The sequence below is a fragment of the Apteryx mantelli genome, chromosome 1 (genome assembly GCF_036417845.1).
Source record: "Apteryx mantelli isolate bAptMan1 chromosome 1, bAptMan1.hap1, whole genome shotgun sequence".
In the NCBI taxonomy this organism is placed as follows: Eukaryota; Metazoa; Chordata; class Aves; order Apterygiformes; family Apterygidae; genus Apteryx; species Apteryx mantelli.
The window spans coordinates 28,635,105-28,652,535 of record NC_089978.1 but is presented as its reverse complement, the minus strand read 5'-3'; the positions used below and the strand labels follow the sequence as shown (position 1 = coordinate 28,652,535).

Below are 17,431 nucleotides of genomic sequence, written 5' to 3'. Positions count from 1 at the left end.
ATGATGTGAATCTACTGTAAGCAGCAGTGAGTGGAAAAACTAGGATTTCTTCTGAAGTAATAGAAGAACAAACAGTCTTGGAGTATGTGTACAATAGAAACCCAATCATCAATTACAGTTTAAAATATTTCACAGTAAAAAGGTCTAGCAAAAGGACATTATAACAGGTTTTTTTGCTGTAATCTGTCACTGCTGGCAAATGTGACCAGTTTGAGTAGTACAGATTTCATACTAGCAAAAGCATTTTTGTTGTTATGAATTGCATTTACATTAGGAATGTATTTTATTTATATCTTCCTTCACCCCCCCTATTTCAATTTCAGCATACAGCTCAATAGGCTTCTCCCCAGTTCCTCTTCCGTATAAAACAGCCTTCACATACTGAGTTAACTCAGCCCTTCCTTTTACACCCTCTACAAGCTGTACTCCCTAAGCCTCATATTTTAGGTTTATTTTCCATTCCCAGCTTTTTTGTTTGTTTGTTTCTCATTTGGACATTGAACATCTCTCTTGATGTAGTAGTTTTGCTAATGCTGTTTATAGAGCAAACTGCTACATTGCTGTTTCCAAATTTGTTTATTCAAAGGCTTTTCTGCTACAGTATTTGACTTGAGTCTTGTATAGAGATTACCTCCAATGTCATTTCTATGCCACTACTTTCTCTGGCATCCCCACCAGTCTGTAGGTAAAAAAAAAAAACAGTGTTCTTGACCTCAAGCCTAGAACCATGCATTTGAAAGGAGTCTCTAGATTATAAGGCTTTTGTTTAATGCTTATTAAAAAAAAAAAGTTTGGGCTATCCTATTTCTTGATATTCCCCTAAGAACTAAATCTGTAATCCTTTAATAAAAAAACAAAAATTGCAAAACTGCCTTCCACCAAAATACATTAACTAGGTTCAGCTATTTAGAATCACCATAGAATTGTGTAGGTTGGAAGGGACTTCTAGGGCTCTCTAATGCAACCTCACTTACTCAAAGCAAGTGGTCAGGGCTGCATCTAGTCATGTTTTGGCTATGTTCAAGGATGGACATTACACAGCTTCTCTGGGCAACCTGTGCCAGGGCTTGACCCCGATAGTAAATATTTTTGCCTTGCATTGAGTCAAAATTACTCATATGCATTGCTGCTCATCCTTCCACTGTGCATCTTTGAGAAGAGTCTGGCTTTGTCTTCTCTTCACCCTCCTGTTATATAGTTGTGGACAGCAATTAGATCTTCTCAAGCTGCCTTTTCTCTGGGCTGAGCCTACCCAGTTCTCTCAGCTTCTTCTCATATGTCATGTGTGCCAGCCCCTGACCAGCCTGGCAGCCCTCCACTGGATTTGCTTCAGTATGTCCATGTCTGTCTTGTACTTGTCCTTTGACCTGCTGGCTACGCTCTTGCTAATGCTGCCCAGGAGGCTGTTGACCATCTCTGCCACAAGGGCTTAAGCCACTCTGCTGGTTTAAGGTCACCAAGATCCCCCCCAGATTTTTTTCTGCAAAGGTGCTTTCCAGTTGTTGGCCCACAGCCTGTACTGGTATGTGAGGTTTTCTCACCCTAACTGGAGGACTTCATTTTTGCTTTTGTTTAATTTCATGAGGTTCCAGTTGGAACATTCCTTCGGCCTGTCCAGGTCCCTCTGAATGGCAGCCCTGCACTCCAGCATACTGACTACTCCCCTCAATTTGTTAGCATTTGCAAACTTGCTGAGAGTGCACTCCATCCTGTCATCCAGGTTGTTAATAAAGAGTTAAGTTGTACTGTCCCTAATATTGATCCCCGAGTTGTGCAGTTGCACTGCTGATCATCACACTTTAAACCTGATGGCCCAGCCTCTTTTCCACCACCTTACTGCCTGCTTACCCAGTCCATATTTCACCAGTTTGGCCATAAGAGTACTATGCGAGACTTTGTCAAAGGCTCTACTAAATTCAAAATACACAACATCCACTGCTCTCCCCTTATCCACACAGCTATCAACTCATCATAGCTTATTTACTGGTGATACTGAAGTAACTATTTAACTTTACTTTTAGCTGCATTCTTCCGAAAGAAAAAAAAGAAAACTTATGAGTTGTCATAATACTTTGAAAGGAATCTTCAATCATTAAGTCAAAATTACTGTCATGATCTGAACTTGCCTTCAATAACTGGTATACCTTACTTTTTAAGTAACTCCTTATCTGTGTTTGTTGCCTTCACACAATGTGAAAATATGCATTTAAGTATAAGATTCTTAGTTTCTTTTTCTCAAGCCACACTGTGTTGCAACCAAGTTTCCTAACTTTTTTTATGAGTAATAAAAATTTTAACCTAAAAATCATATTAAAAGTCTTAACTGAATTACATTTATAGGTATCCATATATCTAATTTTAACCTATTTATTTGGAACAAAGGACTGGAAGAAAACTCTCATGTGTTGTAAGTGTCACTATGTTACTGCAATAATTGATAAGAATCTTGCTGGTTTGTAATTTTTAACCCACTCACATAACACTTCAGTCCTACAAGACATTTCTCCTCCCCCACTCCAGCTCCCAAACCATCTGGCGAAGCACCTAGTCAGACCTGCTGTCCTGTGCCAACCCGATGAATGCGGCCTGGGTGCATCCTTATATGCACTCTGTGACCTAGTTCCTGAGAACTCACCTAGTTAGGACACCTAGTAATCCCTGCGTTGAGGCTGGGACCTGAAGGTATCCTGAGAGGAGGTCACAAGCAAGTCTCTTGGGGCAGAGAGAGTACACTGTGCCCAGGATACAGCTCAGTTACAGTGTGCTCTCCACTCCCAGACTTTCTTGTGATTCCAGGGCTCTTTCTGAGCTCTCTCAATATGCCCATTTTGAGAAGTATTCAATAGGTTGGTTAAGTTAATCTTGAAACAGTTGCTTCAGAAACTGAAAAGAAAAAAAATACTCGTTAACACCATTGCTATTATTTTTTTTTACCGCTGCAGGCAGTATACTCAATTAGCTATGAATGCTAACCTAGGTCCAAGTCATTACTAAAGTTACTGATTTGGTGTGGTATGTGTTTTCAATATGTGTCTTAAAAGTATTCAATAAATGCTGAGGGCAAAATGAGCAGCTAAAATTTAAATGCAGTTACTGTGCAATATTTGTCTAAATTTATGTTTCTGGTTAAGTGTCTCAGACAATTTTGCATTCAGTCCGCATCTCAAGTGGTAATTCAGTGATTAGAATCATAGCATCAATTATAACTTGAGACTGTCAGAAATCACCTCCCGTCCTAATATATATCAGACAAATGAAATTAAAATGAATTTTTCTCCTTATAGTCAAACTTCAACCTCCCTGCTGTCCTACCCCAATACACTAGATCCTGCTGGATCGCTAATCCAGAAGGAAGCAGTCTAGGTTTTTGGCTGTTTTCCTCCTGGTTTTCTGCTGGGTTTGCAAATTGAATTGGCTCATAGAGAAGACTGACAAGTGCCAGAACTGGCACAAGGCAAGCAGCAGATGTACGCAGCTAAACATGAGGATCAGGACCTTGCTATTTCAACATCAGTAAACTGTTAGACTGGCCCATTTCAATGTAAGAAACTACAGCCTTAGGACTAAAATTCACAAAATTACAGGGCCAACTTTTTGGATGACAATGCTGATTTACACCACCTTAAAGTAATGGTAAAATCATAACCCCTGCTTTAGACTTAAGCAGCAGTACCCATGTCACCCAACCATCTCCAGGATTATAGCATATGACTTGGTCTTCATACACAAGAAGTAAATGAGAAGTTAAATCCTTTGTTTTTTCATAGCATGACAGTAATGAGAAATTATGGCCCATCTTCCTGAGAAGGTGAGCAGGTAGCCACTATAGTGAGTGCTAGGTCCCGTGAAACGGTAAGTTGATTTAAGAGCACACTAATGTGTCCCAGGTTCACCCTGTCACTTGTCAACTCTGAGCACTCGGTGAGGCATTTCAGCTCACTAACTAGCAGGAAACTATATTCCCCCCGCCCCCCCCCCAAGTTAGTTTTCTATTAGATTCCTGAGCTGTACTGGCTTACTGAGGAGTTACATGGATATCAGAGGTGGCACAGAAGCGGCTAGAGAAGGCGGCAGGGAGAGGCTAGCAGAGGGCGTGCCGTGCTTGCAGTCCATTAGATAAATGCAGCCCACCTCACGAAGCCTTGAGAAAGCCACAAAGCCATCTGAAATTCCTTGTTTGAAAAATGCAACATGAAACACTTTTGTTTGACTGCAGAACAACTTAATATACTGAATGTTAGTATCTATGAATCAATATATATGTATCTTGATCCGTGACAATTAAGACTGGTTATTTCAAGCTTTTCTCTCCTGCCTCAAGTTAGGTACTTGCAAACTAGTTTATGCCCAGCACAGATTACAATTATCAAGGGTGCTAAAATACAGGCTAGATACTCTTTTAAGACAAGACCCCATTGTGCTGTGCCTGCCTTCACATGTGGGTCAAAGCATATATTTAAAACCGTGCTACTTTCCATCCAAAAGAAACGTTAAAAAAAAAAATCAGCACGTTTGTGTCCCACAGGTCACAAAAGCTTAACGCACCCAAACTTCACCCTACAGGGCCAAAACTCTTGCTTAAGGGGGCCGAAGCTGTATCGTCCTTTCCCCCCAGTTCCCGGTGTGGGGCCAGGCGGCGCACGCCCGGATCCTCCGGATCTCCCCAGATCAGGGGATCCTCCGGAGGGAGGCAGGGAGGGAAGGAGGGAGGCAGGGAGGGAGGCAGGCAGGCAAGGAAGGAGGGAGGCAGGGAGGGAAAGAGGGAGGCAGACAAGGAAGGAGGGAGACAGGGAAGGAGGGAGGCAGGCAGGGAGGCAGGGAGGGAAGGAGAGAGGCAGGGAAGGAGGCAGGCAGGCAAGGAAGGAGGGAGGCAGGGAGGGAGAGAGGGAGACAGGGAAGGAGGGAGGCAGGCAGGGAAGGGGGGAGGCAGGCAAGGAAGGAGGGAAGCAGCCCCGCGCCGAGCGAGGCCGCCCCGCCGCGCCGACGGGCCGCGCCGCGCCGGGCCGTTGCCGTTGCCCTGCGCAACCGCCGCGAGCTGCGCCATGGGGGACGGCGGCGGGCGCGGCGCGGGCGGCCCCGCGCGGGCGGCGCCGGAGCTGGGGCGGGAGAGGCGGAAGAAGTGAGTGCCCGGCGGGGGGCGGCCGCCGCCAGGGAGGGGTCCCCGGTGCTGCGGCGCGGCGGGGAGCGGCCTGCGGCGGCCAGTGGCTCCCCGGGCCTCGCGGGGCCCGCGGCCGGCTGTGGGGAGGCGGGAGGGCAGCGGCCCTGGGGACACCGCGGGGCGGGACAGGGCAGGACAGGGCAATACAGGACTCTCCCCACGGGCGTAGCCGCCTGTGGCAGGTCTGCGCGGCGGAGCCGAAGGTTGGTGGGCTGGACGCGGGGCCGGGGCGCAAGGCACCCTTGGCTTCGGGTGTAGCGAGGGCCCTCGGGCTAAACCTGCGCCCGGGAGAGGAGGAGGAGGTGGGGGCTCAGGGTGAGAGCTGAGGATGGAGCGCTGGGTGGTGGAGATGTGACAGGTGCTGTGGAGCAGGGCAGCGTGGAGCTGGGTGAAAGCTGGGGCTGGCTAGGCAAAGTGTGGGGAGAAGGAAGAGCTGGCCGTGGGCCTGGGGCTGGCATGAGGAGCCTGAAGAAATAAGATAAGAAATTTCTGGGCAAGAACTCTAAAACTAGGCTGAGAAATATGTCCGGTACTGTACAGGCAGGGAAAATGGGCCTGGGTTGGGGACCCAGTATGGGGGTGAGAACTGGTTTATGGGAACAAGAGAAGACCATGTGAGTGTGCACGCCTGTCCGTTTGGGGAAAGAAGACCACCAGATGGACAGTGAGGTGCTTCTTGTACACACTTCTTCCCATAGTGTTGAGTTGTGTTGAAACTGCAAAGCTGGATTTCACTCTACTACCAATAATTATTTCTGAAACCCATAGGAAGGCACCTCATCCCTCACTAGTGCAGATCATCAGAGAAGATGACTACTTGTCACTGCTACCAGTTAGCCCCTTACTTCAGCAGCAAATGTTTCAGCGTTCTGATGATTTGCATGGATGTTCACGCAATGACTTATGGTCGAATTCTGTTTTTTATAGTTTGCTTAGGAAATTACACGCTTTTCACTGTATTAAAGAACATTACTGCCTTTTGAATATTAAGTGAAAAATTAGGATGTGCCAGAAGCTTCTGTGCTGCCTTAATTCAGGCACTTAATATTTGCATTTTAGTACAATTTTCAAACATACTACTCCATACTAATTTTCCCCTGGACAGTGTTTCATTCAGTGTCCAGACTGGAGATTCTCTGCAAATATTCATGCAATTGTGGACTTTGTAGAAATGTTTATTCACTCGTGGAAAGGGAGAAGACAATATTAACAGAGTCAAAGTGGGCAGCTTCTGCATTCAAAATGGCTCACAAAGGAGCTTGGACCTTTTTGCACCTATGTATAATCAAATATGCTTATAGTGAATCTCATGAACAGTAGTGTAACAGTGTAAGCAATATACGAACTATCTTCTGCATACACCAAGTCTTTTACGAGAAACAAGATCTTGATATTATAGGGGTTCAGATAAAAAGCAAAACAGTATTGGCTTTGTTTCATTGCTCTAATATATGTGGCTGAATTAATGAAAGCCTGGTATCTTTATGCACCTTAAGTTCTTGCTAATGTCTCTGAGAATCTTATGCAAGACTGGGCCCAAAGCCTAAGTCACATTATGAAGTTGTGACTTGTTTGCTGATCAAAGGAAAATATATTTTAAATAAAAAACCTCTATTTTGATGGCAGAGACAGAGTAAAAAACTTGCTGCTCCAGGCAGATTCTACAGTGATTTTCCTTGTATATCCTGTGCGTACAAATAGGCAATAATGATACTGTCAAATATTTGATTTCATTCATCCAACCTAACTGTCAATAACCAAAGTTGTTAGAAATCTACATCTGAACCAGTCACTTTTATAGTCAATGAGTACAAACAGGCCCTTTTAAGGTGGCGTGATTCATCTGACCTACTTTAGATATCTGTTTTGGAATGAGATGAATCACCGTTGAAGAAGTGCCTGATTCTCTCCATTGCTGTCTAGAAAGCTGAGGATAGCTAGCTTGGAGATAGATGTCTGCATTCCTAGGGATGAATCTCAGCCTTGTGATCTTTTTACTGGCTTATTTGATTTTTACTCCATTTAGGCAGTTTGTTAACAGCCCATCTACCACTCATTCAACACTCATGAAGAAGGGACTTCTACTTAACAAGAGAAAACTTACAAAATCCTTCCTGTCAGAAGGGGCCTGTACCTAAGTACCTGCTGATTCTTAATGATTATTGACTTAATACTGTGAAATCTTTCAAAAATGTTAATGGAAGTTAGTAGCGTAAATCTGAATTGAATTACTATAGTCAGGATTCAGTTACAGGTTTTGTTTGGGAAATCTCACAGCAAATGTTTCTGAGAGAGAAATGGCATATAATAGTGCAGTGTACACTGCTTCTTAGTAGACAAAGAGACAAAGCCATACGTTTAAGCATGTCAAATGCTAAGTAATGTTGATAGAGTTGCCTGTTAATTCAGCTTGTGAGGTTTCAGCTTTTGGGGCTTTCATGATGAGGAAAGCTGTAGAATTTTCCCAGCATGCTGCTAACTGCAAATGTTTCAAAGTTCGGGCTTTCAGTACTGTGTGTTCTCTTCCCTGTGGTGCCTTTTGCACTGCGTGGTATTGTTTCTGCTTTGCTCATAGATTATGAAGGCATCTGTATATTTTCTCTTCCACAGGAATCAGTAAAGGTCTGACATGTTACAGAGCTGATGCCCTGCAACTGAAGATTTGCCTGAAGCTTCTGTAATGTTTCACTGTTTCTCTCTCCGCTATAGAAAATGGCTTCAGGCAGTCTTTTGTCTGATACGTGCACCAGATATCCAGATCTGGTTAGCAAAATGTACAGAAAAATGGCTTTCATTCTGAGTGGCTGTCTTGCTGAAGTAAAATAACAACTGTAAATTGTCTTACATAAAAACTCAGCAATTTTCTTCTTTTGTAATTTCAATCACAGCTTTCTTGTCTCAATTGCAGCTTTTTCCTCCTTTTCTTCAGAAGAGCATTCCTGTTTTAGGTGTAGAATGTGAAGATGCAGTTAAGTTCCAATGATTACTTAAACACCAGGTCTCAGAGCTTATGTGCTTTCCACTGTGGTGACTATAAGTTGTCCATTGACATAAGAAAGACTCACAAGCTGTTAATATGTCTAATTATGTTTAATAAATGTGAGACTGTAGGTAAAATCACTCCACAGTCTCTCAAAGTACAGATGAAGTCTCTGGGCAAGCAACTATACATAGCTGCATTGAATTCACAGTAACAGACATGTTGCCAGAACCATCGCTTCCTATCACAGTTAGAAATAACTCTGGCAATGCAAAATACAAGTGAAAAAAAAAAATACAATGAAAACCTGCAGTATTTACAAAGTCAGTCAAAATGACTTCCATCTCTCTTCTCTGTGCAGGGACTGTAATTTACTACATATGCAGTGACTAAAATAATGAGGTTTCAACCTGGCTACTTTCTAGGTGCTGTTGGAATAGTAATGTTTAATAATAATTAGATTCAAAAAAAATTGATTTCAGTCTCTAAATGAAATTAAGATTTTCTGTCAGTGTAGCAAATACAGTCTGACACCTGAAAATTTAAGTTGATCATTTTTGTATACTTCTTCCTCAAGGAGGAGCATAATTGGAAGTTGGCTAGCAGTTTTGCTAATGCAGAAGGAAGAATGGAATGTAGCTTATGCTGTAAGAATTGTGTATTGTTTTGAAATGATAACCGAAATTAAAAACTGAAAACATTGGATTTAAAGAACTCATTCTTACCGTGTTGTCCCTCCGCATCCATGCAAGCACCTAGCCAAGGATTTGCTTTATGAGGAGAATTTAATTTGATTTCAATACAGCTCAGCTGTAGTTATAAACAGCTTTAACTGTATCTAATTTTCAGTGTTACTGCCTTCCTGAAATCCCATTTTAATACTCACCATCATCATAATTTCCTCTTTTCCAAGCCCTATGAGGTTGATTGAAATCTGCTGTAAGGAAACCTCATATGTTTGTATTGTAATGATAACAGCAAAATTGTAAGACTGTCTTTCTTCTTCCTAGCCATCTGCCTCTTCCAATTGCAGTGGAGCAAATCAGCAGCAGAAATCAGATTTCCTCTGGTTTTCCTGCATGTTGTCCTTCTGACTCCTGTGTTTCTCTCAACTGTCTTTTGCTGGAACTTACCCCACAAACTTGCTGTCTTGTCAACAAGTTACCAGTTCTTTAATTATTTCTTTGCCTAATTTAAAGTTGGTAGGGAAGAATGAGCAGTGGAGCAAAGAGGGAATTGTAGGTCCCCCAGCTCTGCCTCCCGTTAGAGGTTTCTGTCTCATTCTGACTGGACACTTACTTGAATAACCTTTAATTACCCTTCTGCTTATTGGCACCTTGTCTTTTGTTTACATTCCATAGCCATCTCAGCCCTCCCCATTCCAGGCATATCTCTTCTGATTCTTGTGATAATTGGTCTGATTCTGCTTCTGTAGCTTTCAATTGGAAAAGGATGTTCCAAGCTAAGAAAAAGAAATTTCACTAACTGAATGTGAGCATGAAGAGAACGACAGATGATACCGTTTCTCAGTGATCAGCCCTGTTAGCAGAGGCTGATAGAACCAACAGTAACTATTTTTTGAAGAACATTTCTCATTCAGAACATTTTCAGAAAGGGAAGATCCACGTTGACATAGCTCTCCTGTTAAGAACAAACAAAAAAATACTCCCAAAACAAGAAATAGGACAGCACAGGAACATAATGGCTTTCCGCCTTGCATGTTTTAATGTACAAAAACTAAGATTTTAAAACCAGTCTTACTCTTTGTATGAGTATTCTAAAGCATCTTCCAAAGGCTCTTATTTGCAGAATTGTGTCCTCAGGCCTTTTGAAATACCAATTTCAAAGCATTTGAGGCATCTCAAATTGGACATTGAAAAATGGAGGCACCCAACAATCATTTGCTTTTGGAAGTCTTGGCCTTCCAAACTTAACTTCATGGGACAAAAGCACAAATTGCTCGTGTTGTGTACCATTGTGTTTTGCTTGCAACTATGCTGGCGTGGGCTGACTCCCCGAGATCTTACAGGCAGGAACGCTTCTCCATAGAAACCTCCAAGAAGAACCAGGCTGTGTCATAAGTATTGTCAATAATTTAGTTACTAGTACTTTCCTCTTTGAGCAATTGTAAGGTGTTCTAGATTCTGTGGTCATTGTAGTAAACCACACTACTGTTTTCCTCCTTACAAGAATGAGAGTCACTCAGCAGCTCATCTAATGTATTGCAGTGGGTCATGCTCTCATCAGAGTCTTTCTCTACTAGCTTCTGCTTCTGGTGAGGCCCCCCAGGGCAGCAAAAGAGTCCAATTTCCATATCAACTTGCCTGTGAGTTATCTGGCTGCCCACCAGTATACAAAAGTGATCAATGGGCAAAAAAATATTTCTCCACAAGATTAAGCTTAAGTTATTGAAAAATTCATGGCTTTAGCTTGTGTGTTTTGTTGGGTTTTTTTGGTAACACCTGTCTTACTTTAATCACTGGCTTTCCTTTCTGATAGTTGTAATACATGGTATGCTTTGATTTTGTTGTGGGTCATGAATATGATAAAATTTGGAAAATTACTATTAATCATTGAGCAGTGTGTCAAAATTAAAAAAAGAATTCAGAACTTCAAATAGCACCTTTCTCAGGCATCTTCTTTTGGATGAAGAGTTAAGGCCAGTATGTTCTCTAAGTTTATTTAACACTGATGATCTCCAGACAGTTATTAAATTTTAAGAAATGTCTGTGGTGTTTTGTTATGAAAGTGATTCTGTTCATAAAATTTCAGAAATACTTCTATTTTTTTAATGACTGATAGCAATTTTACAGAAAATATATTTAAAAAAGCATGAGCTAGGTGATGTAATTACACAGGAAAGAGCAACATATACTTCATTTGAAAATACCTTCAATTTAGTCTTTTGATTTTAGTAATAAGATTAATGCTATAGCCATTTAATTGACTTCTCTAAATATCACAGGCAGATGCTTGAAATCTCAATATTTGAATTGAGAAACACGGTGACAGAACTGGAAAAAAGACTTAACAGTATTGAAGATGAAGGTAAGTGAATTGCAACAGAGTCTTGCTAATTGAATAGGAGACACAGCCAGTTAATTCTTCAGGGTAGGCCCTACAGAGATACAATTTTTTATGTAGAAATTGAAGTTTTGTCATTTAAAACATGACTTTTATAAGTGTGTTACTGAAAATGTGAAATTAAGGAATACTAAATGCTGCATGTTAGCTTTTTTTGTTGTTAATTTTTATTGCAACTATAGATAACATGAATTTATACAATGAGTTGGTTAAAATTCTGACCACAATAAACCCAGTGGAAAAAATTCCCTTGATTTTCAAGCTGCTTTCTATACAAACGAATACTTCCTACTTATGAGGATGGCTAACTGGAGACTTTCTTAGTCTCCAGAAGAAAGTGGGAACAGTTTGAAAAAATAGTAGCCTCTATTTGCAACAGCATGAAATAATCTGGGGAACAGGGTAACCCTGTGTTTGTTTTTAAGGTAATGAATGGAAAACTAGATACGAGACACAAGTCGAATTGAATAGACAGCTGGAAAGACAAATTATTAAACTTCAAGACAAGATGGAGCTTATTCGTGGAAATCCAACAGGTAGAAATGGGTATTCTTAAGTGTTTTTATATAGAATTAGTGATTATATGTTGAAATGATATAAATGGGTTACATATTTTGTTTATTTGTAGATAAATTATCCTCTGTTCATACCTTTGATCAAATGCCTGTGGTGAGTACAATGGCATTTAGTTGCTTGCACAAGCATCAAAATCACAATGTAATTAAAGAATTCATATAATAGTTTCATACCAAAAATATCAACAATCCTGTCCAGAAGCCAAAATGATCAATCCCGCTTACTTTTTCATTGTTTGAGATATGCAGTTCCTTATAAACTTATAAGGCATATAGTAAAATCAATAAATAGGAGGTACATACAAACTGAACATTGGGAAGGATTATATTATATAGTGAAAGTCTGGGCTGAGTGAAGGTTGTATGACTGAACCTGTAGTGAGTCATATGAGATGGAGTATCTAAACTATTTCTGTGAACAAATGGAAAAATATAAGACCTTTATGTATATATTAACATTTATAATCAGTTGCAGTTACATTTTGCATAATACCTTTACAGGAAAATTCCTCATTGTACAGTACATATACCATTTTTGCAACACAGAACAAGGTACCTGTTTTCATTTTTTAAATGTTATTTAATATACTCATATTTTAGCACCTATGTTTCAACAAAGCGTATAATATTTTCCATGATCCTGAGGAGAAAATGCCAAGAAAACACCAGCAAATATTTTGGCCAATAAGGAACTGGAAGTAGGGAATTAAGTGAAATCATTTTTCATTTCAGGACTATTTTTCCCTTAGTCTTTCATGTGCTGAAATCTTTTACTTTGAGACCTCTTCTGCTTCTCACCCACTTTTAGAAATAGGGGAGATGATAGACATAAATGTCGTAATGTCTTGTAAGCAGAAATACTGAAAATTACGAGGCAGGACTCTTTAAAGTTTTTTATTTGAACATCTTGTCCTCACAGAGGTATCTCCATCTGATTTTTTGATTCTGAAGCTTGATAGGAGTTCACTGAGCTTATAGGAGGCTGCATGCCATTTAGTGGGAACAATCATCTATTGTGAGCAGGGTGTGAATAATTTTTACCTGCTCTTTCTATTCTGATCCTTGGCCTTCAGATAGTAAATGTTCTTGCCAGTTTTAGTACTGTCCTAGACTCCTTGGGATTTTCTAGTTTGGCTGGATTGTTTTCCAAAACAGCTAATTAAAAAAACAAAAAATAAAACCAAATCCTTCCCATCCTATTTGCCTGCTTCATCATGTTCATTTGGAAGTACAGCTGGAGTTATATTTGAAGAAAAGTCTTGAAGACAAAAGAAAACTGCAAATTGGTCTAGAAAACCTGGAGTAGGGTCAGCTTCAAACAAGGTTATTTCTGTAAACTTGTAAAGCACAGATATCAACTGGTATGCGTGCTTTTACTGTATCAAAGGTGTTTATTTCCATCTAATTGCCAACACTCTCTTAACCGATCCAATTACACCTTTGCCAAGCACTCAAAGCATCATGTTTGTGTATATAAAACCAAAATTACATTATGATGTTCAGTATTTTCAACTTGCTATTGCATATGAAGTTCTGTGAAGAGACAGCAAGTTGATTCTTCCAGCAAAATGACATAATTTCTAGAATATTGTAGCATATTGTAGATTATTAATTAATTAATATTTTAATTATTATTGTATTAATTACATATTAATATATAGATATAATTTAATAATATAATTACACATTATATTATAATACAATTAATAACTATAATTATATTTAATGATAATTTAACATTATAATTATCACTGTCATTATTAATATTAATTAACATGTTAATATTAATTATACACTAATTAATACATTGATATTAATATATTATTATTGATTGCTAAATAATACTGTAGTTTTCATTTTGAGAAACGTATTTAGAAACTAAAATATTATTTGTGACTCTTTTTACCCTGTTTTCCTAAGGAAGTGAGAGTTATGGTAGGGACCTCTAATAATTTTTAACTTACTGAGCAATTTCAGCTGTATTTGTCAGAGGCGATAGCTCAGAGATAGTAAGGAGATTTATCTCACTTAGATAGTCATTTAGGGTCCTATCATAGTCGATAGAATGAGAAAAGCATGGCCAAAGTGTAATTCATCCCATTTAGAGATAGGTGGGATAAAAGATTTCAATATCAAGCACTACAGAGAAAATAAAAAAAGATTAGTCATCAGGGACCCTGGCAATGAGCAAGCTATAAAAACCTGAATGAAACAGAAGAATACAAATGTAAATTCTGGAATGATGAACAAAGCAGCACAGAGGATTTTCTGTAATCATAAATTGCAATAATTGTTGCAGATGGTTAGCACCATTCCCCGTTTAGAATTAGAATCATACTGATGAATGATTCCCTGCTATAAAAAAACCCTAAACCATTTAAATACAGTTATCATTCTGAAGTCCTTATACTGACTTGAGATATTCCTTTTTTGTTGTTTCTAAAAATGATGAACGCATCACATGATAGTAAATGTAGAACTAATAACTTGAACACACAAATTTTTACAGCCAGGGTTTAGAAAATCATTTTTGTGTATTGAGGGTGGATTAAAAATATTCTGAATAGTGACAAGCACAAGGGAGTTCCAACTGTGAAAACTGTTTAGTCAGTAATTTCTTTTATATCCCAATGAATAATACAAATGTTGTACATGTTTCAGGAATAATTACAGAAAAAGGCCTTCTCTCTAAAGCTTAACATGATGTGAATAATATTTACTCCTATTAAACACTCTACCTTTATTTTTTTACATTTTTTTCATTAAACAAGTTTTGGTGAAATATATGCTTTCTGATAAGCATTATTTCCCCCGTAAGCAGAAAGAAAATCATCTCTTTTTCTCTCACCATTTCTGCAAGAAGGAATCCCTAGACAGAGGCTTTAGTATGCAAATGCTGAAAAGCGTACTGCAAAATCAGTTCGGAAGAGCACACTCCTGATATCATTGCCTTAGCAACGCTCTAGTTAAGATTAGCCAAGGAATGAAGGTTTCTGTGATAAATCACCATATTCAGGAATGCCCAGCATTATAACTTAGGAAATTCTGACAATAGAGGCCAGATATTTGCTGTGCAAGGCTGTCTTTCTGAGATGACAATGACCACTGAACTGAGACCTCCACAGAGCAACCTGAGAATTTTTGCCATCAGTTTTAAACCGTAAGCAGAGTATTTGACAATGTCATGTTGAAGAAGGTGTTGGCAGCATAACAGGAAGAACATCCTGGATTTAAGAAAACACACAACTAGGAATTCGTATTTCAGTAGGTGTTGCTAACTGCCTGTAGGGAACATCAGCATTGTATAATGGCATAGGAAATGCTGACAATTCTAGCAAGTCACTGTTAAATGAACCTTGTTGCTTTTGTTGGATTAAGTCACCAATAGGTCTATGTGATGAATGAATCTGATAACCTGACTTTCTGTGATGATCCTAAGGATTTTGGAGGAACCTCTGTAGTCTGGTCTGATGGCCCTAAGTTGCATCCTGCCTCCTCACAGACTTCCCCTTCCTATTCTTTCCATTTGGCCTCAACCAAGTATTTTGGATGACTCCTTGACTTGCTTTCTTTTACTTTCCATGTCATGCTGGCATTAGTTGTTCCTCCTGGTGGTGTTGTACAGGCCAGCAGACTTTTTTATTCAGACCACTGTGTGGTCTTCCTGGAGGCAAAAATTCACCTTGCATTTCAAAGAAAACGCAATCAGGGAAAAAATCTTGCAATCATCTGGCCTTATTAACTGGCTGTTCTCCAGCTCGGTGGTTGGTTGGAATTCTAAGAATTCCTTAGCAGTTGACTGGGACTGCTGGATATCTGTGTTTCCCGGGGAAAATGCATAAGGAAGCAACCTCTAATTTTTCCAGGCCCAGCAGGAGAGATCCTAAGCAAAGCATTTCAGAGTCAACAACATCTTGTCCTGTCAATCTGAACCACAACAACAGAGGCCTCAATTTTCACTTCCTCTTTCGCAAGTCCGCAGGCAACTGCACTGAGCCATGCGGTGGAGACCACTGGCATAATGATTTGGATGGCAGTATCCCACACCTGATTACGCTGAAGGAGTCTGAACTTTCCAGCAAGTCTCCAGACTCATTTCTTTATCATGGCCATTGCTAACATTTGATCCAAACAGGACACATAGCATTCCTGTAGTTCAACTCTCAATCTGGTTTTGAATATAAAGATCATGCTAACCACAAGGGGGCACTTGGCATTTAAACAAGTACAGTACTCTTTATCTGTAGTGAAGCCTTTACAGTATCTAGTGCATATATGTTGAGTGCATACTGTATGTAGAAATATGCTATGCTAAATAATTATTTATGTATCATTTTGCCAGTAATTGCTACAATATATAATTAGTAAGTTTATCAATATCAACTAAAAATCAATTTTGGTTTCAGTAAAAGTAAAGATGTAGATTTGCTTTTTTGCTCTTTGTGAGTTTAAAATGATATGTTAAAAGATTCAGTTAAATCAGCTGATAAACATCAGCTGCTGGTCTTGGAGGGAGAGGAGTTTATTTTCTAAACAAAACTGCATTTGATTTAAAATGTCAAGAGAGCAGATTGCAAAGGCTTCTTGTTTCTTTTTGCACAACTGACAGATGTATTGCTTCTGTTGGCAAACTCATGGAAAAAAATTGAAGAGGATTAGGAGTGAATTGCCATAGGATCAGTAGTCTGTGTGAGTTGGGCTCTGATGAAAGCAAGTTTGAGCATCTTGATGATGTCACGGATTTGTCACCTTGTCTATTGGGGAATGATTGATAGAAATTGTCACCTCTGCTGACATTAGTAGAAGGGCAAGGAAGAATCCAGAATGAGAACAGCTTATGTGGGTGGCTTTAAAATTCAGCCGCAGTATCATTCTGCATAATTTTGTTTTCTGGCAAGTGTTAAGCCAAATGTATAACTAAAGTTATATAGAAAAGAAAAATTGTGTGAACAGAAGAACTGGAGAGTTATTAGAGGGATTCCCTTTGTGAAACTGTGGGCTTTGGTCACTGCTGGACACTGGACATAATGTTTCATTGCTCTGAGAGTGGATCTTGCTAAGCCCTGCAAAATTCCCTTACATAAAGAAAGTATTCATTTAAAATCTCGGTGAGTCTTTTAGCTCACCAGCTTCCTCAGAGTGGCTTGACATGGGCAACTTAATGAAAATTAAGAATTGTAAATTCAGGTTAAATCCCTTAGTCAGCTTATGTCTCCTTTCCAGGAATACATTGTCCAGCTATTCAAGGCTTAGTAGAAGAATCTGTAGTAAATCTAACTTAAGCAATATTTCAATATTCAGTTAAACCAATTCCAGTAATAAAGTCACCTGACTTTTTAAAATTCCTGTCAAAATTCATCCTGGAGTCTTCCTGGCAACTCCTTCTTCCGGGGCAGTACTACATAACAGGGAGCCCCTTCTGATTCTTTTCATCTCTTCCTGGTCCTTGCTTTTGAGGCTTTTCTGTACGCCTAGAATTCTGCTACAAATCTGTGTTACTGTTTGCATTAAGCTTTGTCTTCTGTGAGCTTTTGCTTTATTGTGATTTTACTGTGTTATGCACTAAGCTGATCACATGACCATAAGCATCATGAATTGAATCTGCTTCGGTGAATTTTTTCTGCTTGTTTCTTA

At 39.6% G+C, this 17,431-nt stretch overlaps 1 protein-coding gene across 3 annotated transcripts in view; it reads left to right on the top strand.

The window, feature by feature from the left end:
- The first annotated feature begins 5,042 nt into the window (after positions 1-5,042).
- Positions 5,043-17,431, top strand: part of CCDC169 (coiled-coil domain containing 169) — a 47,289-nt gene continuing 34,900 nt past the window's right edge. For all 3 annotated transcript variants that reach the window (XR_010883437.1, XR_010883438.1, XM_067291224.1), the window contains exons 1-4: positions 5,043-5,119; positions 11,104-11,186; positions 11,648-11,758; positions 11,851-11,891. Coding sequence is in view for 1 of the 3 variants with exons in the window: in XM_067291224.1 (XP_067147325.1) it covers positions 5,043-5,119; positions 11,104-11,186; positions 11,648-11,758; positions 11,851-11,891 (312 nt within the window). In the remaining 2 variants the exon portion in view is untranslated. The remainder of the gene's footprint in view (positions 5,120-11,103; positions 11,187-11,647; positions 11,759-11,850; positions 11,892-17,431) is intronic.